The 25,048-nt window shown below is 46.8% G+C and overlaps 1 protein-coding gene across 1 annotated transcript in view; it reads left to right on the forward strand.

Moving 5' to 3' along the window:
• The window catches only part of DMRT1 (doublesex and mab-3 related transcription factor 1), a 103,374-nt gene that overhangs the window by 26,886 nt on the left and 51,440 nt on the right, over positions 1-25,048 (forward strand). Inside the window, exon 3 of the mRNA XM_044264345.1 lies at positions 15,533-15,816. Within this exon, the coding sequence (XP_044120280.1) occupies positions 15,533-15,816 (284 nt within the window). The remainder of the gene's footprint in view (positions 1-15,532; positions 15,817-25,048) is intronic.

Here is a 25,048-nt window from a genome sequence, read left to right on the forward strand (position 1 = left end):
TGAAAAGCTTGTTAGGCTTCCTTTTCTCAGTTCACCAGACCTGGCTTTGGTAACGAAGAGCGTTGAGCAGTGACCAGGGTTTATACTTAGAACTGACTTCTGTTAATTTTAGAGGAGCTTCATTGAAGAGGAAGGAAAGACCGAGGGAGGATAAAAATGGCAAACGCTGAAAGGCCACACATCCAGGAGGTGCTGGTGGACAGCATGGGGGCAGCAGCCGCGAGTGGCCATGCAGCCGTTGAGTGGTCTCATTTCGAACAGCGCTGCTCTTTCGGGTCTTGGCGTGAACTGGATCCGTGCTTAGAGGCGCGTCTCCCACTGTCAGGCTGGCACTGTGCATCCCACTGTCAGGCTGGCACTGTGCAGCAGGGCTCCGGAAGGAGGCCATTGTGGGGAAGCCAAGGAAGTGCCCAGGGATGGCCACACCCCCAGGCCCTGCGCCACATGCAGCCAGCGTCCTATCCCTTCCGCCCATTCCCTGCTAACGCTGGAAAGTGGGATGGCTGTAGAGTGACTCGCTGTGGGGGGACCGAATGTCCATTCTAGAAGTAATGTCTTAAGTGCACATGGAATCCCCGAGGTCCGTTGTCATCACTGATTAGAGCACAGCACCTCTTCCTACTCAAAAAACAAACAAAAACCCCCACTAATTGTGGGAGCATATATATTGAATTTAAGATTTAAAGTTTTGCCCAACCTCACCTCCACCTTCTCCCACTAGCAGTCTTTAAAAAGTGTGATACAACTAAATAACCAACTTCAAAGAAAAAGGAGTACAAAGGGCTGCAGATGATTCCCAGTTTGGGTTACCAGCTCCCACACAGTGGAGAGTGGGTTATGCTTCATTTTCCTGTTGTTCGTGGGGAGGTAAGACTCCATGGAGGTGGGAAAGGTGCATCGGGAAGAAATCTGAAACATCGCTGATTCAAGGTAAGCGTGCCTGCAGACGCTTCTGGTGTTGACTCGGAACAGCCCCTTGCAGGTACTACGGGTCAGGAGAGCTGCCTTCACAAATTTGGTGAGATGGAGCATTAGCTGTAACAGCCTGCAGCCCTGGAGGTCACGGACCAGGCTAGGAGAAATGATTATGCATGGTAATGGGCAATTACAGATAATGGGCTTCTGGGGGTGGCAGAAAATACACAGCCCCACAGTCTTGCCTGGAATGAACATTGAATAGCACATTAACTTTATAGCAAGCTAAAAGTTCAGCCTTGGAACAGCAGCGGTCCCCCCCAAATAAATAAAATCCATGACTGACTTAAGGGAAGCGGCACCATCATCGTTGTGCTTCTCAGAAGCAGAACTGAGTACTCCAGGCGGTGGGGATGGGGGACGAGAGTTTGAGGACAGGAAGCAGGGGTCAGCTCTGCCTACCCCTCCATGGCTGTATTCACTTCACTGGATCGAGATGGGTTCAGGCCCATGGCAGGTACACAGGGAAGAGTTCGTTTGCTTTCCTGGCTCTAGGTTTGTGCTTGGCGTTTAAAATAGCCCTGTCATGATTGCCTTGTGGGAGAAACAGATTGTTCCCGCATTTCCTGATTATGACTTTAGGGAGTGATACCACACCGCCTGTACTCAAGGCTACCGTCTGACCTCAGAGAAGGCCAGGCGCGGAGGATTCTGTTCCTTTCCAAGTTCATTTGCGTTCAGGAAGCCTCTGCCAGGTGCAGCGCAGCCCTTCTGTGGTACCCCAAAGATGAGCATGTGTGGCAGGGATTTTTTTTTTTTTCCCAGAATTATTTGGCAGCTCTCTTGCTTGATGGCAGAGAAGGCCACCACTATGTTGTAACAGTGATGAGAATAATAGCTAACATCTCTGGAGCACTTACCGTGCTTCAGAGCCTTCTGGACCCTCTTTGGTGTCAGTGGCAGCCTTATCCCCATGGTACACGGAGACATGGGGCGCAGAGCACAAAGTGCCTGGATCCCGGGTCCTGGGGCAGTAGAGCGTAGATCTGATGGAGCAGTTGGACGTGGGAGCCAGTGCTCTCACCCAGAAGTGCTGCTGCTTGGCCATACGGGGCAGTGCTTAGTGTCCGCTCCACTGAAAAGAGAGTTTCTGGCTTAAGGTCAGAGCCAGCGGTGCCCCCCCTGGGACTCACTGCTAACTGCTAACTCGGCAGCAGTTAGCTCAGGATGGGACCCCGGACTCCATTCGCTCTGAAGTCAGTCCTCCTGGAAGGAGAAGACTCACAAGCAAACTCTTCAGGGGCAAGGATCCCTTCCCGCTCTTAATCATCAAGGACCTCAAGGAGCTCATAAAGATGTGGATTTTATCTATCAACATTTATGGAATTAAAGCCCAAAACCGAGAAATTAAAAACACATTTGTTAATTCTTTCAATAAATCTGTCACTTGTTAGCAGAAGCAACATATTTTAATGAAAAAAATAAGTATATTTTTCCAAATTAAAACTTAGTAAGGAGATTGCCATTGTTTTGACGTTTTTGCAAACTGTTTTAAGTCTGCCTTAGTGAGACATGGCTGAGTTCCCATCCTCTGCTTCTTCCGCTTGTTGTTTTGATTGAGATACATGAAAATTCAGTTTCACATAGATAAATATTTGGAGAACGGAGAGTAGTGTTTGAATAGCCTCTTGAGACCCTTGTGCCTGTTTTCTGATAGCGGACCAAAACTTGAAACATGATTTATTTGTTTATTTTTAAATATCTTATTTATTTGAGAGAGAAAGAGGGAGAGCGAGAACCTGAAGCGGACTCTGCACTGAGCTCAGAGCCTGAGACCGCTGGATCTCACAACGGCAAGATCGTGACCGGAGCGGAAACCAAGAGTCTGAGCCAGCTGAGCCAGCCAGGTGTCCTGGTGATGATTTCTTAAAGATTAGTTGCAGGGTAAAGTCTGAAACCATGCTAACGAGCCTTTTGTTCTTTACAAATTAAAACCCATTGGTCCATCTTGCACTTTAGTTATTTACTTACTTCAAGATTTACTCATTTTGAGAGTGGGTGTGCACGTGTGTAGGTGAAGGTAGAGGTAGAGGTAGAGGGACAGGAGAGAGACAAAATCCCAAGCAGACTCCCCACTGAGTGCAGAGCCCAACACAGGACTCCTTCTCATGACCCCGAGATCATGACCTGAGCCGAAATTAAGTGTCCGGTGCTGAACGGACTGAGCCACCCAGGCACCTGCCATCCTGCACTTTAGATAGACCTTTCACCCATGCATTATTTTATAGCATCATTCATTGGTCATTTGGAAAAATACGAGTTCACTGAGTTGTACAGATCTTCCAGAGGCCTTATTTCATTGCAAAATATCAGAAAATTCCCATTTGTTAATATTGCTACTGAGCTTGTCAAAACAGTCTTCAAATTTGGGAGGCTGTCAAGTGCATGGTGGCAGACCTAAGTTTCCAAAAATTCTGATTTTTACTTGAAAGCTCAATTTTTGGGCAATAAATACTGTCGGTTGTTTTCCTTGAAGTGACAGGCTCGCTTTGTTCCTTTTGAAGACCGTGCCAAGCACCCAAGCCCCAGTAGCCAGTTTGTCATCATTCTTTCAAGTATATATGTGTTCCATAAAAAAAGCCGAGCGTCTAGCTCTTCATTCAGACATTTGGACAAAGTACCTCGTTCAAGGAAACCATCGCCCTCAGGTTGCCGCAGAGAAGTGCTTTATGCATCCCTCCCACTTTGTCACGGGATATTAAAAAGGGACGGGCAAAGGTAGAGATTTAATCAAGGTTTGGTTTTTTTTTTTTTTCCTGCTTCATCAAGGGCATCTTAAGCAAGATGACATAAAAATTTTTAAATTCTTTAATATTTTACAAAATTACAAACGAGGACTGCTGTGAGGGACCCAGTGACCATTGGAGCAGTTTGGTAGGACTGCCTTGATGTCCCCACCACTGCTTCCACGTCACGAGCACAACGGTCAACACAGTGGAGAAGGCAAGTAACATCTGAATGTTACTGTGGAAACCGGTTTGACCTCGTGGACCCCTGACAGGGAGCTGTGGCTGGGAGCCTCTGCATTGGTGGAACTGCTGCGGTCAGACATGAGCTGTGACTTCTCGACACAAACACACCAGCCTGTGCTGGGTTTAGAGCCGGGCTCCGACTGCTGGTCCTGGCGTCACCGTGGCTGCCCACGGTTGGGTCTTCACAGGACGCTGCTGTGTACAGGGGCTGTGGTGTGGCCTGGTCCCAAGGCATTCTCCCCCAGACCACCCCTGCCACCACGGGTGACAGCTGGCTGAGAGGCAGGCTGTGCGGTTGGGGGCAGGCCTTCTCAGGGATCGATCCTGAAGACCAGAGCACAGTGCATGACAGATTCCTCACTGAAGCGACACGGGCACAAGGCAGAACCTCAAGCTGAGCAAAAGCCGTGTGAAACAATGTGATGAGAGGAAACCGGTGTTTTATTTCTTCACATTTACTGAGTGTCCATGTCCAAACTCCCCATCACCATCTGAGACCTGAAGGAGCAAAGACAAAAACACCTGTGATCTCCTTGTGTTTATTCTTCAGTAATTTTTTCAAGTTTGAATTCTGGTTAGTTAACAGCACCGTATGGGTTTCTAGAGTAGATTTCAGCGATTCATCACTTCCGGACAACACCCAGTGCTCATCGCAAGTGCCCTCTTTGGGACCCACCATCCATCCTGCCCATCCCTCACCTACCACCCTCTGTGATCTTATTTTTAAAGAGAAAGTTATGAAGGAATCTAGATCCCAAACCAAAGGATGCTGGCCGGGAGCAAACTTGCAGACAGACACCCCAGTGCCCGGCATCCTTGGTGGCCAAGCGGGAGAGCCTGACAAAGCCTCGGCATTTGAAGTTGTCTGAACACAGTCCAGAGCAGACACGACTGTGTTCACAGTCTGTCACAAATGCTCCTAACTTCAAGTTTTCCCAGTGCAAGGGATACAAAAAAGAGGGAGGAAGGGATTCCCTGTAAGGTCTCTTTCAGAACAGAGCACCGGACATTCCTCCTCTCTTCTCCATCCCCTCCCAAACCCGGGCTGGCTGGGAGACTGTTGGTGGCTCTGCTACTCGTCAGGCCCACTGGCGATACCAGCAGAGACACGTGCTGTCTCTGGCCTTTTGCCAATGATAGGGAGTTCTGTGCTAGCCTAAAAGGGAGAAAACTTTCATGGCATGAGACATTTTCTAGCGAAGTCAGAGAAGTGGCATTTTCTCCATATCTTTTTCTCTCTGCCAGCCAGCAGTTTTCCTGGGTGGCCCCCGGGAGTTCTGAGGGACACAGGGAGGGGATGTAGAAGGAGGAACATGCAGGGGGAGGAGGGAAGGGAGAGCAAAAACCCGGGAATGGGAACACAGGTAGATGTGCGTGTGTGGGAGGGAACATTGTGCGATGCCATCAGCTGCTCTCTGGGACCACATGGGGAAGCCTGCGCTGTGGGGTGCCAGTCTTCTTCAGATCCACTTAGGATTTTCTTCTTGGAGGAGAGCCTGAACTCCATCCTATGCCGGCAGCACCCTCATTCTCCTCCTGCTGGAGGGATATGTGTGTATGAGTGTGTATTTATATATGTGTATATGTGTGTGTGTACATATATGTGTGTTTGTATATATATGTATTTTTTAAAGACTCTCATGAAAACCTTTTGTGATCCTTTAATTTCTCCTTGGTGCTCTTTCTCACCATAGAGAGAAGCACCTTGAAGGCAGGGATGGACTGACCAGCACTTGAGCTTGTAGCTGGGGTGTGGGGATGCAGAAGCAGCCAGCTCTGGGGGTCCCAAACAGACCAGGATCGACCACTTGGTGCTGTCAAAAATCCTCACTCAGAGAGCCAAGTGGAAGAGAAGCAAGAAGGGCATTTCTTTTAGTGAGGCCAGCACCTGGAAGACAGCAGATGAATGCCTCATAGACTCTCTGAAGTGCCAAAATAACTTCCAGGGTTACCAAAGGAAAATGCGGGGCAATAGTAGATGGGTCCCCACAGATGAGCAGTGAAGGTCAAGTCAAGCATTGTCTTGTGGTCAGTCTCTTGGGGGTCTTGCTCACTCAGGGCAGCCTGGTTGCTTGAGGGGTTGAGTGTCAGATCCTATTCCAGGGAAGCTTCGCCCACAGGGTCTTTGCCCTGAGTTAAGAGGTCAACTAGGAAGAAGAACATACTCAAGAGAAAATTTGAGGTCAGGTGGTCCTTGAAGCCCAAGTTCAGGGATTCCCCACACAATGGATGTGTTACTCCCAGGGCTTTTCAATGGCCCCGGCGTGGCCTGTTGCAAATTGTGACTAGCTCCCTTGGAAGGCCTTTCTCTCTTTATATTTTCTCCATTTTTCTTGTAGTTGCTGCTTGGTTTCTCTGATGTGGTCATGTTCATCAGTCAGTGTCTTCCTCCTTTTCTCTGTCTCTCCCTCCCTCCATCTCTCCCTCTCTATGTCTCTTCAGATCCATTTGTATCCCACATTGATACTCTACACACCTTTGAACCAGACCTGCTCCTGGCTTGAAAGACCAACCTCAGATTCGTTTTGTTTTGAAAAGCCTTCACCCTAAGAACACTGAACTTGGCAGTTCCTCCAGGACCAGATTACATTTTTTAAAAACCCCTTGGGAAAAAAGAGAAATTGGCTCAAGCACATTCCCTGCTTTGTGCACAAGAGTGACGTGAGTGAGCCAGCAGCAGCAGAACATGTACTTGGAAGGCTGGACTTCATCTCTCCCTCCCTTCGCACGCTTTGTGTTTTCCCACAGCCTTGGCCAGTCTGTCCTTCTGTGTGTTTGTCTCACACTGTCCCTGTGAGTCCCGCAGTGCCAGGGACTGCAGCCTTTGTGCCCCAAGGTCCCACACAGGTTGCCTTGTGCACAGTAAGTTTCTTATGTTGAACATGAATTGTGTCTCCATCCGGGGAAGGTGCCAGCAGTGGTGATGGTCCCTTGTTCATCGTCACAGACACCTATTACGGGACAGTAGGCACACGGCGCCCTCCATGGTTAGGTCTCCCACTGTGCCAGCTCTGCTCTCCCTCTGCAAACCCACCCATTCCCTTGTCAGGATGGCAAGCTTGTGTTGGAATTGTGTGCGTGCTTAGAGGTTCCAGCGGTCAGCTCACAGGATGTCTGTGACATCCTGTGTCTTTCTCCAGGTTCTCCCCTTGATGGGGAGAGACTGGAAACATCTCTCAGTGTCTGTCCATTATTCCTAGGTCTAGGAAATTCCAGGAGCTGATAATCTGGGCATAGGGGTAGCCCTGCCAACAAGAAAGGTGTAAAAAAAAAAAAAGCCAGTTGCTGAGCAAGTCTTCTTATCCCAGGGAGGTAGCCCCGTTGTCTTCCCAGTTCCCTGACAGGTCATCATTGAACACAGTCTTAAGACCTTAATTTTCCTTAAAAAAAAAAGGAAATAGAGAAAATGACTGACACTTTTTCTGTATCCTCCTAATATTCAGCACAACACGTTAGATGGGTAATCTTGAGATCTCAAACTTAGCAGTGAACGATTTTGCCCGGTGGATAACTCTTAGAACCAGAAGCTAATTAAGTAAGACAGGGACCATGCAAGGCATGGGATCACAAAGAAAAATAAAACCTGCTATATGTAAATGAACCATTCTCAGTAAATTAACTCAGATGACTGTGAATCATAAATAGTCTTATTATTTGTAAACTGTTAATTCTGGTTTTCTGTGCGATCTTTCATATTGGAAACTGGGGTTTGGTTTTGTCATTGAAAAGGGAGTCTGACTCTTGGTTTGAATGTAAAGGACTCAAAGTGCAACAACTCTGAGAATCTTGACACTAGAGAAGAGTAGGAAAAAAAGCCTTCACATACCTTAAAATGAATTACTGGTTAACTACTATTAATATGCCATGGGCCCGGAGACCAGCATATAACACTGCAAGATCAATACGGGTATTTATCAAGTGTGGGTATCGATCTTTCATGAAGGAGTGAATCATATTTCACGCTGCATATGTTAGTGCAAAAAAAAAAAGTAGCAGAGGCATTGGGACGCCTTATCAAAGAACTGGCTGGGTGGAAGGTAAATGTACTGAGCTACGAACACGAGCATGGCAATAAAAAGGGATCCAGTCTGCAGGCAATATTTCCACACACGTCTCTGTCAGACGGATGCCATTGGTCATTTTTCCAGATAACATGCTCCTCTAACTCCTTCTTGCTTTCTGAGTTGTTGAATCCAGTCCTGCTGACCTGTTTTCCTTCTAGCACAAATTAGTACTGTACCAGTAATAAATACCAGCACTGAAAAGGTCCGACTTCATTCTTCCATTGACATCTTGGCAGAGGACCTAGAGGTTGATAATTTTTACAAGAGACTGCTGGTTAAGAAAGCTACCACATTGTCTTGGGAAAGCACAAGCTGCTCTGTTTTCTCTTATTACTAATCCCATTTTAAGTCATCTTGGCCGTGTTTACTCTCGAAAAATAAAGTGAGATCCAGCTTAAGAATTTTCAGCAAACTCAGTAAGATGTTTCCCCTGTCTTTGTGCTTCGTCATCCTGGCCATGCAGTTAAAATGCCCCTATCACAGTGTGTGTCAGGTATGGGGCTGGGCAGGAGGAATTCACAGCGTTTAGATCAAGTCTGTGGAGCCAGCTGCCAGTGTTTCCCTTTTTTCCCTCTATGGCTCAGAAAAGTGTTAGGAATAGCCTATTAAGAGTTCGTACGTGGGGAACCACTTTTCTGAATATATACATACATATACATTTCAAATTGTGCATGGTTAGTTTATATGAGTTTTGTGATTTAGGAGTTAAAATTCTGCCTCTGGGTTTATTGCCAGTCAGTACTGACACTTGGCCCAACCGACCAGCTTTGACGATGATGTCCCAGCGTTCCAGACAAGGTCTCTAGTTACTCTTTTGGGAATTAGGCTGGAGCGGAGGTAGGAGAGGTAGCATGTTCTGCTTCTGTTCTTACTCTTCCCCTGTCTGGGTGAGAGCTCTGCTCTTCACAGGCTGGAGTGTCACATGATCACCCGGCAGCAGAACAGGGGTCTGACTGCAGAGCTGGGTGGCTTCCCTGGGTGCCAGGGTGTGACTTGGTTGTTTGACGGGAGTAGCCCGCAGCACAGACAAGCCAGGGATTCCGGGCATTACTGCAGCCTCCCTGTACAAGCTCATCATTACGTCTCCAGGCCCTGACTATTTAAAAAGTATAGCATAGCCTAACTTCTAGGCCATCTATTCAGAAGAAACGATTCTAGTGTAGTCCATTCTCCTGCCTCCTTATTCTCATAGATCTGTTGTTTGTGCTTGGATCACCTTTCCTAAAACTTTTTTTTTAAGCTTTTATTTATTTGATAGAGAGAAACACAGAGGTCTGAGAGTGAACACAAGCAAGGGGAGTGGGAGAGGGAGAAGCAGGCCTCCCACTGAGCAGGGAGCCTGATGTGGGGCTTCATCCCAGGACCCTGGGATCGTGACCTGAGCTGAAGGCAGAGGCTTAACAACTGAGCCACCCCGGTGCCCCCCTAAAATGTTTTTATGTTGCTCCCTCACTCTGAGAACCTTCATTGACTCGCTATAGCTTGAGAAGAAACCAGAAGTCCTTGGCTGGCCTCCACATCCAAGGTTTTCCATGGTTTGAGCCAACACAACTTCCCATTCTCATCACCTGTGGGCCTTTGACATCAACTCTGGACTCCTGCCAGGCTCATCTGGGCACTGTCTCTGCAACATTCCTGTGCTTCTCCTCCTTCATGATCCTGTTGCTGTCATTCTCCTTCGAGTGTGTCCCCATGCCATCTTGTCTAAATCCCCATCCTGGCTCCCATCTCCACTACTTTTGCTGATGGTGACATCTGCCTATACTGTCATTGTGGCAATGAGTTGAATGCTTTGTAGATTTCTCAATCTGTGCTTATTTTCCCAAGTAGATGGCACTTTCTTTTTTTTTTTTTAAGATTTTATTTATTTGAGAGAGAGAAGGTGAAAGGGAGCACGAGTGGGGGATGGGAAGGGCGGAGGGAGAGGGAGACTCCCTGCTCAGCAGGGAGTCCAACATGGGGCTCGATCCCAGGACCCTGAGATCATGACCTGAGCCAAAGGCAGATGCTTAACTGACTGAACCACCCAGGCATCCCTAGATGGCACATTCTTAAGAAGAAGGGTAACATTTTGAATATTTCTTTGTGCCTTTTATGACTAAAGCAAATCTTTGAACATAGTTCTAGGATAACAAATGAATGAGTCAAATATAAATACAGAAACATAATTTAAGGTCAAGAATAAATGATCTCTAAAAAAAAAAAGAAAGAATAAATTATTTCTATATTAACCGCTCCTCTTGATTTTTCCAGAAGCCCTATGTAGAATATTAAAGTTTTCCAAAGGGGATAGATGCTCAGATCGAGTTAAGCTTTTGTGGTTAGAATACACGAAGAAAGGCTGGGTGTAGGCCGAGAGGATCGGAACCATTTGGTGACAGCACCACACACTGCCTGTGATCGGAGCTCTGCAGAGATTTGGTGGTAGTCGTATTGATTTGCTTGCTCTTATTTGGTGTAGCCAGTAAGGAGTCTCACAATAATGCAGTCAGGGGTCACATCTTTAGGGATAACTTATGGAGCAGTTGCTTTGAATCTTTAAAATAGACCAGTGATTCTCCATCTTTGAGTGCATTGGAGCCTCCTGAGGGCTTTGTTAAAGCTCAAGATGGCTGGGCCCAACCTTCAGAGTTTCCGATTCAGTGGGTCTCTGGTGGGGTCCGAGAGTGTGCATTTCTGCAAGTGCCCAGGTGGTACGGATGCTGCCAGTGTAAGGAACACACTCTTGAGCGCTGCTGGATTAGACACCTGCTGTATGATGGATGTTTATTTCAACCTTGGGAAATTTCCATGTACTAGTAGCATGCGCATAAAGCCTGGGAGTCATAAAGCTGTTTTTAACATTGACCAAGAGTTTTGATGTCAACTTGAAAATGAAATGTGTGATTTATAAGATATAGCGTTTGGTAATTCCACGTGTCCCTAGAGCTTTTTAAAGTGTCACTTTTTGTTTTTTTCTTTAAGAGAGGGGGAGAGAGAGTGGGGGGTGAGGGGCAGAGGGAGAGGGAAAGAGAGAAACCTAAGCAGGCTCCTTGCCCATACTCACAACTCTGAGATCATGACCAGAGCCACATCAAGAGTTGGATGCTTAACAAACTGAGCCACGAGGCATCCCTGAATTGTCACTTAAGAGTAATTAAACATTTTAGGATTGGAAAATATTAAGGCATCTCTTCTTAAAGAGCTCAACTCTGAAAAACAATCTGAGGGGTTTGAAGTGGCGGGGGGGGGTGGGAGGTTGGGGTACCAGGTGATGGGTATTATAGAGGGCACAGCTTGCATGGAACACTGGGTGTGGTGAAAAAATAATGAATACTGTTTTTCTGAAAATAAATAAATTGGGGGAAAAAAAAGAGCTCAAATGATTCTTATTATTTGAATACTGGTATGAAATGAAGCTTTTCCAACATGTATCTTAATTTATTCTTTAATCTGAAAGAAGAAATAAAATATGGGTGGGTGGGAAGTGATGGCATCACTGGCTAATGACAGTCTGCTATAGCAAAGCAAATCCTTGCTCTGACCTGACATAGCATGTCATTTGAGGTTCCCTGTGCAGTTTTTTCAGGCCATCCTCTTGTTGCCTTGAGAAATATTACCAGCATCATTTTGTTGCTGGTTAGAGCTGAGTGAGACCTGCTGAAAGATCCTGACTGAGTTGTGATGCAGAAATTCATGAACCCGTGTCTGTAGAATGCTAGTGTTCTTGGGGTTCTATTTAACTCTTTATCCACTAAAGTACTTTGTTTTCTGTATTGAGACCCTTGCTTTTGAAGGGCAGGGCGTAAGGGGTATCCAGATTTCTCACTGCGGGGACACAGATGAGCATCTAAAATGCCTTCCTAAATGTCTGAGACTGTGTATGGATGTCCCATCACTGCTTGTGACTGAGTGGTTAAGACAATGTCATTCGTGATATATCGGATAAAGGGCTTAGAATCCAAAACCTATAAAGAACTTATCAAACTCAACACCGCAAAAAACAAAAAATCTTGTCAGGAAATGGGCAGAAGACATGAACAGACATTTCTCCAAAGAAGACATACAAATGGCCAACAGACACATGGAAAAACGCTCAGCACCGCTTGGCATTGGGGAAATACAAATCAAAACTGCAACAAGATAATACCTCCCACCAGTCAGAATGACTAAAATGAACAACTCAGGAAACTAACAGATGCAGAGAAAGGGGACTCTCCTCCACTGTTGGTGGGAATGCAAACGGAGGCAGCCACTCTGGAAAACAGTATGGAAGTTCCTCAGAAAATTAAAAATAAAACTTTCCTCTGTTCCAGTCACTGCACTACTAGGTATTTATTCTTGTATCGCAGAGGATACAAACATAGTGACTCAAAGGGTCATGTGCACCCCAATGTTTATAGAGCAATGTCCATAATAGCCAAATTGTGGAAAGAGCCCAGATGTCCCATTAACAGATAAAGAAAATGTGGTATATATACACATATACACACACACATATGTACGTACATACATATGTACAATGGACTAGTATGCAGCCATCAAAAAGAATGAAATCTTGCCATTTGCAATGACATGGATGGAACTAGAGGGTATTATGCTAAGCAAAATAAGTCAGAGAAAGACAAATACCACATGATTTCACTCGTGGAATTTAAGAAACGAAACAGATGAACATGAGGGAAAGGAAGGAAAAATAAGATAAAAATAGAGAGGGAGACTAACCATATGAGACTCTTAACTCTAGGAAACAAACTGAGGATTACTGGAGGAGAGGTCTGTGGGGAGGCTGGGGTGACTGGATGATGGGCATTAAGGAGGGCATGTGATGTAATGGGCACTGGGTGTTATACTCAAGTGATAAATCACCAAATTCTGCCCCTGAAACTAATGATAGGCTATTTGTTAATTAAATCTAATTTAAGTGAAAAATTTTAAAAGGTATATGTCATTCATTCTCTGATTTAAATATCCATACAACTTGTCATTTTTGCAAAACTTAAATTGCTAATTTAATCAGGAAAACAATGAAGACACAACATTAAACACTTGAATTAGCTACTGAAAACCACCTGTTATGGCATGAGTTTGGTGTTTAAAATAAGAAAAAGTAGGGGAGTTCAGGAGGAGAGAATAGGCATGGGTCTTCTCTCAATGCGGTGTAGAATAACAAACTGGAATTTCTCATCTCACCATCTGGGAAGAGGAGAGAAGAAAGGGAAGAATTATAATAAAAATTGGCTTGACAGAACATTGGCAGGAGCTTAAGGGGATGAATTTGGTGTTCTTTGAGAGAAAAGAGACGTTAGTACTGACTTTAAAATGAGGTTGTAAAACAGAACTTGTACCTTTTTTATATTTTCTTTTTCCCCTTCCACATTTAGCCAGTGGACATCTGAGCCATCTGCTCTGGGCCATGTGTTGACTCTGGGGAAGTTCTGTCTGCTGGCTTCTCCCCACTTATCTACGCTCAACCCTTCTCTGTGGTTTAAAAATGAGATAACATCTTATTAGGAGCTTCCCTGTTTTCCTCACATTTATTTTGATGCCTGGCTGCTCGGAAACCATTATGCCTTGATCCCTTCTGCAAATCCTGACCACTGCATGACCTGCACTGCTAGACACGGGGACATGCGGGTGAACCGGAGGCACGCTGCCTGCTTGCTGGACCAGCACTCTGCTGAAGAGAAGGCTGTCCGTGCTCCTGTGGTCTGTCTGTCTCATTGTTTACTTGCTCCTTGACCTCTTGGAAGCTCCTGCTCCTTCCACTGTGCAAAAACCACAAGGCCCTGAAGACTTACCTAGTCCTCGGTTGGTCTTTTCCAGAACTGATTTGCTTGATGTCTTAGCTGCAGTTGACAAGGCATCCTGGCTCCTCCAGGATCCCCATCAACTTCGGCCTGTGTGACGTTGTGTTCTTTCCTCCGTTGTCCCAGTTCTGCCCCCGGATCCCTTCTCTTCTCCCAGAACACACTGTTTTTTAACAACTCCCTCCTCCTCTCCCCAGAGGCAGCCGGCACCTCCTGGGTGCCCGGATCCCTGCTGTCCGCCTCCTCTCTGCCAGGAGTGCACTTTCTTGCCCTCCCCAGTAGCCTGCATGTGCCTCCAGCATCTCCTCTATTCAACAGAACCCACCATCTCCCTCTCCCCTGCCACACCAGGCTTCTCCCTCTCCCCAGACCGCCCCTCCAGGTCTGCTGAGTTGTCTCCCCATGCATGGCACAGGTCCCTCACTTCTGTTTGCAGACTTCAGGGTTCTCTTTCTGCTTGTCCTAAGCCTGCCATCAGGTAAATCACTCTGCAACACAGATCGGACCATGAGCTCCTGGCTTGGAAATCATCTGAGGTCCTGCTGTACCCTGCAGGGTCTGAAGAGGCTTCCCCACCCCTCACTCCAGCTCCACTTTTTCCCATTCCCTGCACCCAGTTCTTCAACCCTACTGCCCTGTCCAGCACTCCCAAGCCCTCCCCCTTTCCTGCTCCTAGTCTTTTGTCCTTGTTTACACTTCTTTCTGCTCCTCCATTAAAGGGCAGCTGGTGTACAGTTTTTTCCCCCCAAGATCTCTGTAATCTTTTCTAGGCTGCAGGTCATCTTCCCAGTCTTTGGGTTTCCATAAAAGTTTCTGGGTCTTCCTGTGTGATCATCCTTGCTGTTATTTGTAATCCCATCACATGTTTCACCCTTGACTGTGTACTCCCTGGGGAGGGGCATCCTGACACCTTGCGGCCATTTCAGGCATGCGGACCCACTCTTTGAACATTGTTTAATGGATGTGCTTTGGAGAGATGACTTGGAAGTCTGCTTGTTTATTGCCATCGACACAATTTAATATCTAGACCCAGGGTTGAGAACCTGTAGCCTTTAGGTTGCTTCGCCCCAATGTCTGCGCTCATGAATAAAGTTCTATTGCAGCACAGCCACTCTGCAGCTGAATGGCTCCCAAAGCCTGAAATAGTTACGAACTGACCTTTTACAGAAGAAGTTTGTCTACCCCAGTATATACCATTGGCCAGACTCCTGAAGAATACAGTATCAGCTGTGGAAGGAAGTGAAGGAAACAATGTTTGCTTCAACTCTTAGCCTTTCACTATGGCTCTTTGATATATCAGTGTGACTACTATAGTTAGGGCAGTGGGATTTTTCTATTTATTTAGAGTGAAGTAAAATTAATTTTGTTGTAGAAATGATGACAGCCAAGTTAACTAGAGTTGATCTCTAATTTCTTGATGTTAGAATAGGATTCTCTGGGGAGAAGTTAAATCTGGTCAAGCTTTATGTTAGTAAAATGTTTTTGGTATTATCAGTAAAAAGAACTGACCAGCAAGGGTCGCCCAGCTGTGTTACTCGTTTGGCCAGCCTTAGACACTTATCCTGTATTTCAGCCCTAGGAGGAAGCAGCGTGTTCCAGACCCTTCCCCTACCCCTTTGGAGATGAGGAAGGCCATAGGTGGCCAGGGTTTCGAGTTAAAAGTTTTGTGGACCACCCCCTCACCCCCGCTCCCGCATTTAATACCGTATGGTCTTTTTGTCTTTCTTTCTAGAGGGACGCATGGTCATCCAGGATATTCCTGCTGTCACCAGCAGAGGGCACGTGGAGAACACACCTGACCTGGTGTCTGACTCCACCTACTACAGCAGCTTCTACCAGCCGTCTCTGTTCCCTTACTACAACAATCTGTACAATTACCCGCAGTACTCCATGGCCTTGGCTGCGGATTCCTCTTCTGGGGACGTGGGAAGCCCCCTTGGCGGGTCCCCTGTGAAGAACAGCCTTCGGAGTCTCCCAGCACCTTATGTGCCTGGGCAGACAGGAAACCAGTGGCAGGTAAGGCATTACCCAGAGCGACTGAATGTGTCGAGAGCACACACAGACATACCCACGACCAGCTCACACATGTGTGTACACGTTATGCCAATGTTGTGGAAAGGGGTTCACGCTCCCATGATGTCATGTGACCCCAGAGGTTGGCTGCAGGGATTGTAAGGGAGTATGCTTGTATACGTTTGCGTTTGAAGTTTTAACTTTTCTCATTTTATTTTTCACTATCATTTTACATAAAGACCCCATTGGGTAGAGTCAGATTCACAAGGGGTTCACTGTGTGAGGTCTCTCCCCCTCCAGGCTCATCCCCACTTTCTTTGAGCAGCTTAGAACATGGTGGGTGCAGCCTTCTGGCTGGCAGTAATGTTAGTGATGAATTAGCACCTTGGGAGGGAGAAGGGTTATCATCTGTATGTTTCTGTGGAAGCAAGGTAAGAAAAGGAATTAGGTCATTGTCATTCTGGGCCAAATTGTTGGTTTTTGTTTTTGTTTTAAGTTGGAAATGAAGATCATCAGTCATACTCAGTGTACAACTAAGAACTTTTATTTTTTTTAAAGATTTTATTTATTTAATTGATACAGAGAGACAGCTAGAGAGGGAACACAAGCAAGGGGAGTGGGAGAGGGAGAAGGAGGCTTCCCGCTGAGCAGGGAGCCCAATGTGTGGCTTGATCCCAGGACCCTGGGATCATTACCTGAGCCAAAGGCAGAAGCTTAACGACTGAGCCACCCAGGTATCCATAACCAAGAACTTTTAAATTAACATCTCAGGTGAAAGAAAGCATTTTGCATTGTCAGGAAAGGAGTGTTGTACCAGAAGCTGTCCTGCTTCTTCAGCTTTAACCATTTCAATCCTAGAGTACGTGTGAGGCAGGTGGAGGCAGGGAAAGCATTCCCAGGCTGGGTCCTCCTGCTGCAGGAGTGTGGACACACAGGTGCTGACACTCACCCCCGCCAAGCCCCCTCTGACCTCAGTGTTATGATTGTGGGAGAATGTATTTTGGGTATGTTTACCATGTTCAGGCTTTGTCAGTGGGGCTTCCAGCACAATGGACAGACATATTTGGGAGTTCAGGGCAAATCTTTGACCTTCTTATGTGCACCTTAAAAAAATGTGAGTTGAACTTTTCCTGTGAGCAATTCTATTCTATTTTGCATTTTTTAGGTGTGGAGAAGTTCTTAATATTCACGCTTCCCCACTTTGTGGATTCTCTCATTACAGTTTGGGATCAGACCTCTTCAGCCCATCAGTACGTCTGCTGTAATCCGCTGGGCTACACATTTTCATGTTTTCAACACATTTTATTTTTTAGAATCATACTTTTTAAGAAGAGACCTTACAGCCTTGTGAGTGTGAGAATTCAGAGTAACACGCGGTAGAGGAAGTGCAGTGATTTGTGGATCAGTCAGCCTGGACCCCTGCAAGCTTCTCCACATACCGGCTGGACTTTATTAGTAGGGGCAAGTTTTAGGTTGATTTCTATCAGAGACTCTCTTCTCTGGAAGGAGAAAGATGTATCTTGTAATTCTGAAAAAAACAAAAAACCAAAAATACAGTGCAGCCTGTAGATTCCGGGAAGCAGGGACTACTACAGAAGTGTCCTAGTTTCCTGGCTACTTCCAGGCTTTAAGGATAAAGTAGGAAGGTGAACCTATTGCTTATGAGAAAATGGATGAGCAAAAAACATCTTAAGTGTGTTCTGAGAGAAAGCTGACGAGCTCATGATCAGCTTTAGAGCGAAGTCTAACATCTACTTCATCAGATTCGTTCAGCAGGCGTAAGATGGGAGCTGGAGTATGACGCTTGACACCCTAATGCTCTTCTTATTCCACCTGGAAAACTTGGGAATGGGGTGGCAGAGGTCTTGGATTTCCTTGGAGGACTCTTGCCAAGTCCCTCCCTCCCAGGGACAGCCAAGAGGAGACAGGCTCTCTCAGCCATCTTCCTTGCCTGGTCTTGGAGAGACATCTCAGGTGCTATGTGCAAGGAGAGAGTACCCCTAGGGCAAGTTCCTGCACCCTGGCTAGCAAAGCGGGAAGGAAGAACTGTGCCCAAACTTTCTTCGTCCTGTGGGATCAGGCAGCTTTGAGGCTATTCATGCTTTCTCTTGCACCATCACCTATGGAGAGAGGTTTCCCTGGTTAGCTGCCCAGGAGAGATGCCAAGACATCATGTAACATATGTGTTTATTTTCTAAGGAGGCTGGGCTTAATTTCTTTCCTAGCCAGTCGCCATTGGCAATCTGTTCTCATATAACAAATTATTTTGCAGAACCAGGTCCTTTTCTGCTGCTGTAGTTGATTCCCATTCCTCTTAGTAAGTAATAGCACTAGTGATGACAGCCAGTTTTTGCTGGCCAGCGAGTCCTCCTCATGGCCTCAGGAAGCAGATCATGTTGTCTCCTCTTTAGAGAGAAGGACATTGAGACTCAGGGCTGACTTAGCTAAGGTCACACAGCCACCAGACAGGAGAGCTGGAGTTCTGGCTCCAGTGTTTCTCAGCACTAGTTACCATTGGGTCTGCCAAAAACTCGGGGCCACGGAAACCACCACCAATTAATATGAACATTAAGGCCACCCTGTTTAGTTTTTTTGGGCTTAGAATTTCTACCTAAGTGCTTTGCTTTTTACTGGGGATCTTCTTGGAACGCTGTTCTGATTTTCTTTCTTCACTCATGGAGGTTGGAATTAGGCAGAAACTTCTAGAGTGGTGTGGATGTGTGGTTACTTCAGATGGCTGAGAATGGGACCTCTGAAGCTTTCCTGCAAAATGCCATCTTGGCAGTTAAGTGTTTAAAATATGCTGAGTTCCCTGCTGTCTGAAAGTTGTTTTTGGAATCTGCATACAACTTTCCTTTGACTATGATTATCAGTAAAGCATATTTAGGTGCACCTGCAATGTGTCTGTAACCTAGAAAATGATCCTAATGATTGCGACAAGGGAACTTGACCATAGGGCTTCTCCATTCCCTCTAAGTCTGATGCCGTAGGAGTCTGGATTAACCTTATGACCAAATATAAACACAAGCTTGACTTACAACTTTGGTGTGAGACCCATAAAAAGTAGTTCTTTTGGAAATAAACTCCTAACATCTAAAATGCAAGAGCTGGGGCACCTGGGTGGCTCAGTGGGTTTAGCCTCTGCCTTCGGCTCAGGTCATGATCTCAGGGTCCTGGGATCGAGCCCTGCATTGGCCTCTCTGCTCAGCAGGGAGCCTGTTTCTCCCTCTCTCTCTGCCTGCCTCTCTGCCTACTTGTAATTTCTCTCTCTGTCAAATAAATAAATAAAAATCTAAAAAAATAAAATAAAATGCAAGAGCCTATAGAGATGCAAGCCATCAGTTTGCAAAGTGGCAGGTGACCATCAAGCCAGGGATGATCAGAGCCGCAGTGGGTCCTATTCGGTTTCAGTTCAGCCCATCCTGCTGCAGAGAAAATGGAGATCCAGAGCAGAAAGGATTCACTCTGTACCCACAGTCAGTGATGGCAGAGGCTGGACTGACAGCTAGGTCTGTTGGACTAGAGGAACCTGGGGTCTCGTGCTGGAACATCTATATTCGTTTCTAATGTGTGATTCAACTGTTCTTGAAGCGTTGAGCAAAATACAAAACAGCCTTTGAATCTCTGCGTTTTTGTCTGTGAGGTGGGCATAGTCCTGCCTTCATTGCTGCCTGGATACGCAGTGGTAGTGCACCTGCAGTGAGGAGATTACTGCACGGGGAAGCTTCTAGGCTCACCAAGGGCCATGCCAGCGTGAACCACAGTGACCTGTTTTCATTAAGCATTATTTTTTAAAAATCTACCCATTTTTAGTCTTCTGTTCATATGTATTTTACTTAGTTATCTCAGATCCCCTCTGTAACAAGATACAGAATACATAAGGCACATTTTAGTTGCTGTTAAAAGACTGACATGTGAGTAGGGGCCAAGTATGAAAGTATTGGGAATAATTTTTATCAGGGTTGGGGGAGAAAGAATGTGTTCCACTTAGCAAAGAGAAAACCAAAAGCGTAGACAATGATTATAAAGATGCAACATACCTTTAAGATGTGTAAGTTATAGAGAAGTATTAATTAAATAGTGAACACCTTCAAGCAGTACTTACAAGTAGTAAGTGTTACTGCTATTTATAAGAACTGGATCACTCACTCCTTTTGTTTTTTTTTAAAATATTTTATTTATTTATTTGACAGAGAGAGACATAACCAGAGAGGGAACACAAGCGGGGAGAGTGGGGGAGGGAGAAGCAGGCTTCCCGCTGAGCAGGGATCCCAACGTGGGGCTTGATCCCAGGACCCTGGGATCATGACCTGAGCAGAAGATAGACTCTTAATGACTGAGCCACCCAGGCACCCTGGACGACTCACTTCTTAAACCAAGTTGTTAGGGCAGGCATGTATGGAACAGCCATCTGAGCTGTGGCCCCACAGTTTCGGGAAGGTGCCCTGGCTCTGTTCTTTGGGCCATGCCCTGTGCCCTCCTGGTGGAAGCTTCCCAGGGGAGGGCAGCATGTGGGTGCTCCCATGCCTTTCGTCATGTTCTTCATCTCCTTTGTGGCAGGTGTCCCACATGTGCATCTGGAGAGCTCCGCGCTAGCTTCTCCTGTCTGCGTCTTCTCTTGGTCAGACCCTGGCTCCGCCTCAAGGGCCCAAACCTTTGGCAGCATCTCCTCTATCCACCTTCTTGACTTGCTGCTAGGAGCTGACTTCCTTCCTCACTCCTCTCCAGAGCGAGCCACTGTTCTGTTTGTTATTCTCCTCCCCTTGTTGCTCGGTGGATCAGTGTGTGTTGAGGGAGCAAGACATGTTTCTCAACAAAGAGCTGACTTTTTGACTCCTAGGAAGAACTGACATAACTGCAGATCAGCATCATTTTTTAAAGCTAGCCTTCTGGAGATCAGTAGGGAGGGCATTGAGTTACTTGCAGAAAGAAATCATTCACTTTTTATTGTAAAGCTGAGGCTTCCGGTAGGTGTCCCTATAAAATCAAACAAGCCACAAATATTTATGAGCACCTACTAAGTGCAAAATCTACTAAAAGAAATAGAGCAGCATAGTAGGTCAACATCCCAGCATCTCAGGCCTCTTCCGTGTTCATGCCCTGCATGCTGAGAGCTGCTGTAATCGCCTCAGGGTCTGCCTCCAGCCTCTGGAGATTTGTGGCCCAATCACAGATTCCTGTCCTGCTGTGAAACAGGAATAACATTTGTGACACTGGAACAGACTCACGATGAATGGCTAGTTCCGCTGACCAGCAGCTCAATTTCACTTCTGCATTTAATTGCCTGCAAAAGCTGTTTATTGCCTTGTGCACTCCTCCACAGCAACATTATCTCTTAAATAAACATGTTGTACCAGGTTGACAAGGGAGAGGTACATATCAAGTGAGCAGAAATAAATACGGGAGGACTCAGAGCTGTACCTGGGGTCTCCTTTCTGTCCCTCTGGCAGGCGGCCTCTGGATTGCTTTGCAGAAGCTGGGGCCACCAATGTGTAGACTCCCAGGCAGACTCCTATTTGGAACACAGTGCTGGTGCGGTCACAGTGGCAACATGGGTGATTTCGTTCATTCAGGTGGTTATTTTGGGCCCAGTCTGAAGTGTCTTAGCCCGTGTATGCTGATACCTCTCACTGGGTGTGTTCGCTTATTAGATAAGCAGGCATGGAGAGCCTGCCGTGTGGTAGGCATCCGCCACTGAATCAGACAAACATGCGAAATGCAGGTCTTGGGGGGAATCCTGCTGTTGTCACCTGGACAAAGAGACAGGAACTTGAGGGTCATCTAAGTAGCCCTGTGTTTGAAACTGAGCTACAAACAGGAAGGAAAGCTGATTCCGGCATCTGGAGCTTGGAGCTTGGAGAAGGTGCCTCCTTGTGAGCATTCCTGGGATGGCCCTCTAGCACCTTCCTTGGGCGGGGGTACAGCAGGGCCCCGCAGGGCCTTACAGAAACCCCTGCGCTTTGATGGTCTAGGTCCTACAACAAGCAGCCTGATGGGGCCCTTTGCACACTGCCTCCTCTTTTCATTCGAGTTGCTCAGCATCAGAACAATGTGTTAGCTAAAAGATTAAGAGGAAGTGACTTCTGGAGCTTGCGCTATGTGGGGGCAGCCGGCAGCCCCTCCCCACCTCCTAGAAGTCGCACAGGAGGGCCCAGTGGGGGTGCGGGTGGCTTAAATCTGGCTCTTGTTCCCAGGGAGACAGTTCTCATTAACAATCAGTATTATAAAATACTCTTAGACCTGAAAAACAGTATGTCAGAGAAAAGGAAGTAGAATGCAAAATCCATGTCAGCTTTTAAGGTTTAACAGACTTGAGATCCATTCTTTGTTTGCCTCAGGCCACCAAGCTGTACCATCAGGGACCCCAGGGTGACGCACATCTGGCCACCTCAGATTCCAGGTTAGGTCTGAGCTGAGGAGGCTGGGTTCCACACAGTGGAACGCGGCTGGGTACAGGGGAGCCAGGACCCAGCACTGGGCCCTCTACCCTTGGTCAGGGGCTCTCTTGCCAAACAAGTCTTGTGATTGCCGGGGCTGCCTTCTCCAAACTGTCCCATGCCAGCCGGTAAAACTAGCCGACGCTTCTCCTCTTAGAGCAAGCGGGGTATTGGCCCCTGTCTGTTGGCGGGTGGACGCTGACTGCCTGTTTTCTCAAGAAAGAAACATCAGCAAAGTTTGCCAGCACACACACAAGGAGAGTTTGTGAGAGCAGATACCATGTAAAATATTTCAAGCAGTTTCTTTCCTTAGGAAAAGGTAATTTCAGTAGATTCAGTATTTGCCTGAGGCTGTTAGTGCTAACAACCTTTATTTGGTTTTTTAAAGGAGAATTAGATTTAAGTTCATGTTGATTGAAAGTGGGACGGGTTCTGCTGAGATGGGGTATATTTATTTCGTATCTGACCACTTCTGTGAAATCTGTAGTTTTTTTTTTTTTTTAAAGATTTTATTTATTTATTTGACAGAGAGAAATCACAAGTAGATGGAGAGGCAGGCAGAGAGAGAGAGAGAGGGAAGCAGGCTCCCTGCCGAGCAGAGACCCGATGCGGGACTCGATCCCAGGACCCTGAGATCATGACCTGAGCCGAAGGCAGCGGCTTAACCCACTGAGCCACCCAGGCGCCCCAAAATCTGTAGTTTTGATCATTTTGTCGTTGCTTATTTTGGGGTATCCAGGATAGATGCAGAAAAATGTTGCTACTGCTGTTTCCCCCCAGATGCCCCCAGTTCTCATATATGTTCCTGGTGCATTATTCAGTTCCGATACCTGCAGCGGATATTAGAGCCATCTTATTTTACTGGGAATGTGTCTAGTGCTTCACTGTCCTCCGTGAGGGTTGTTGTTACCTGTGCTGGTTTTTACAGAGAAATGAGAAAAGGAGGACAAGGGAACTTTTCATAAAGCTCAATTATTCAATTCAAAAAATTGCTTTTGGGGTGCCTGGCTGGCTCAGCCGGTAGAGCATGCAACTCTTTATCTCAGGGTCATGAGTTCAAATCTCACACTGGGCGAAGAGCTTACTTTAACAAAACTTTTTTTTAATTGTTTTTATTGAGACTATGCTCTCCAATGTTTTGTGAAAATAAAATGATTCTATGAGGTGGCAGGATTTCTTTTGTGTAAATGCCCTCACTCAGCACCATCCCTGCCCCTCCCCGTCTCTGTCTCTTCTCCATTTTAGGAGCCTGCAGTCCAGAGAGAGTCTGGAAACCTCTGCGTCAGTCACTGTGTGTCACCATGACAACAGCAGGGTTCTCTGGGTCTTCTGCTGCTGCTTTTAGGGATTGTGTCCACTTTACACGCTGCTTAACTCTTTGCGGGCAGAGTGGTTTAGTCTCCTTCTTCCTTTCTGTGGCAGCTCTGTGAACACCCAGCATTTTGTGGGACTCCTTCCCATGAACCCCAGGTAGGCTCTGCTGTCTGGCTCGGTGAGGACTCAGGACTCGGCCAGGTCAGAGGGTCAGTCTCAGAGAATCTTCTCTTCAAGGAAACACAGAAGTCCCCACAGACCTCAGGAAGTTTAAAGCCAGAGAAGGGAAGGTATGCGGCTTCTCCAAGTTTGAGGCTACCTTGCCTTTGCTGTGAACTTCCCCTTCAGAAGCCTGTCAAATCTTCGCCGCATTTATACCTTTCTGAAGCATACCTCCTCCCAAGATTCTTCTCTTGGAAGGAGAGGATAATGGCTCCGGCCCTTGGGGGCCTTCTCAGCACAGTCCTGCTCCTGCAGGCAGCGGGCTTCTGTTGGCCGCCAGGCCCCAGGGACCACGGAGCCCTGAGGCCTGCATGGGAGCAGCCCCCACTCCCTGCCTCTCAGCAATCACCAGCGATGGGCATGGTGGCCAGCATCTGGCGTTTATTGCTTCCTTCTTGAAGGACTTGCTTGTTTGTCTCACAGATGATGAAGGCTTCGTGGCCTTCTTGCTTCTGAGCCTGCAGTGAGGGCACTGTGGGAAGGATTCGGTGCCTCTGTGGGGGGGCTCTGGGCCTGAACAGAGCTGAGTGAGGCAGTGGGCATTTTGGAAGCTGCCCCCGGACAGATGGTGAGAGGTGGGCTGAGGGTTCTCTCCTAAGGGCAGTAGGGCACAGGGCGGGCATTTATGCCAAGTGTTTTGGTGCAGATGTGCACCATGACAGAAGTACAGATGACAGAAGAGAATAGAAGTGGCCTCTGGAAACCTGGCCCTGGGGGCAGGCGGTGCTGACCAGGGACTGGGCCCTTAACATCCTGAGGTGCTGTTTGATAGCCTGCAGGGAGCAGTCCGGTAGCATCCAGGCAGCCCCCGTGTTTAGGGGGGCTCAGGTGTTTAGGAACCTGGGAAGACCCTGGTACATGCAGGTTCATGTCCGTTCTAACACAAGTTCAATGTCACCTGGACGGAGCTGGAAAACCCTGCACAGTGCTGGGGTACCCCGGGGACTGCTCTGTATTCAGTCGGGGGCAGAAAGAAATACATTATTGGTCTGTTGCAAGATTTTTACACAACCTGATCTCTGACAGTAGCACCAGGTTAGTAAAGCATCCAGTAATTTGGGGATTCTGTGGTCTGCTTGAACACCAGATAATTAGATCACAGTTCTTGAAAGCTTTCAGGTTTGATTTGGTTGGGCTTATGGCCAAAATCTTATCTGTTTATATTTGCCCTTTTAGTTTACATTTTTTCCTAAGCAATGTGAATGTGATACAAAATCAACTGCTTTTCAGAGTGTTTAAGTACATGGCTGGGTGAGGCTCAA

This window comes from Neovison vison, chromosome 9, assembly GCF_020171115.1.
Source record: "Neovison vison isolate M4711 chromosome 9, ASM_NN_V1, whole genome shotgun sequence".
Lineage (NCBI taxonomy): Eukaryota > Metazoa > Chordata > Mammalia > Carnivora > Mustelidae > Neogale > Neogale vison.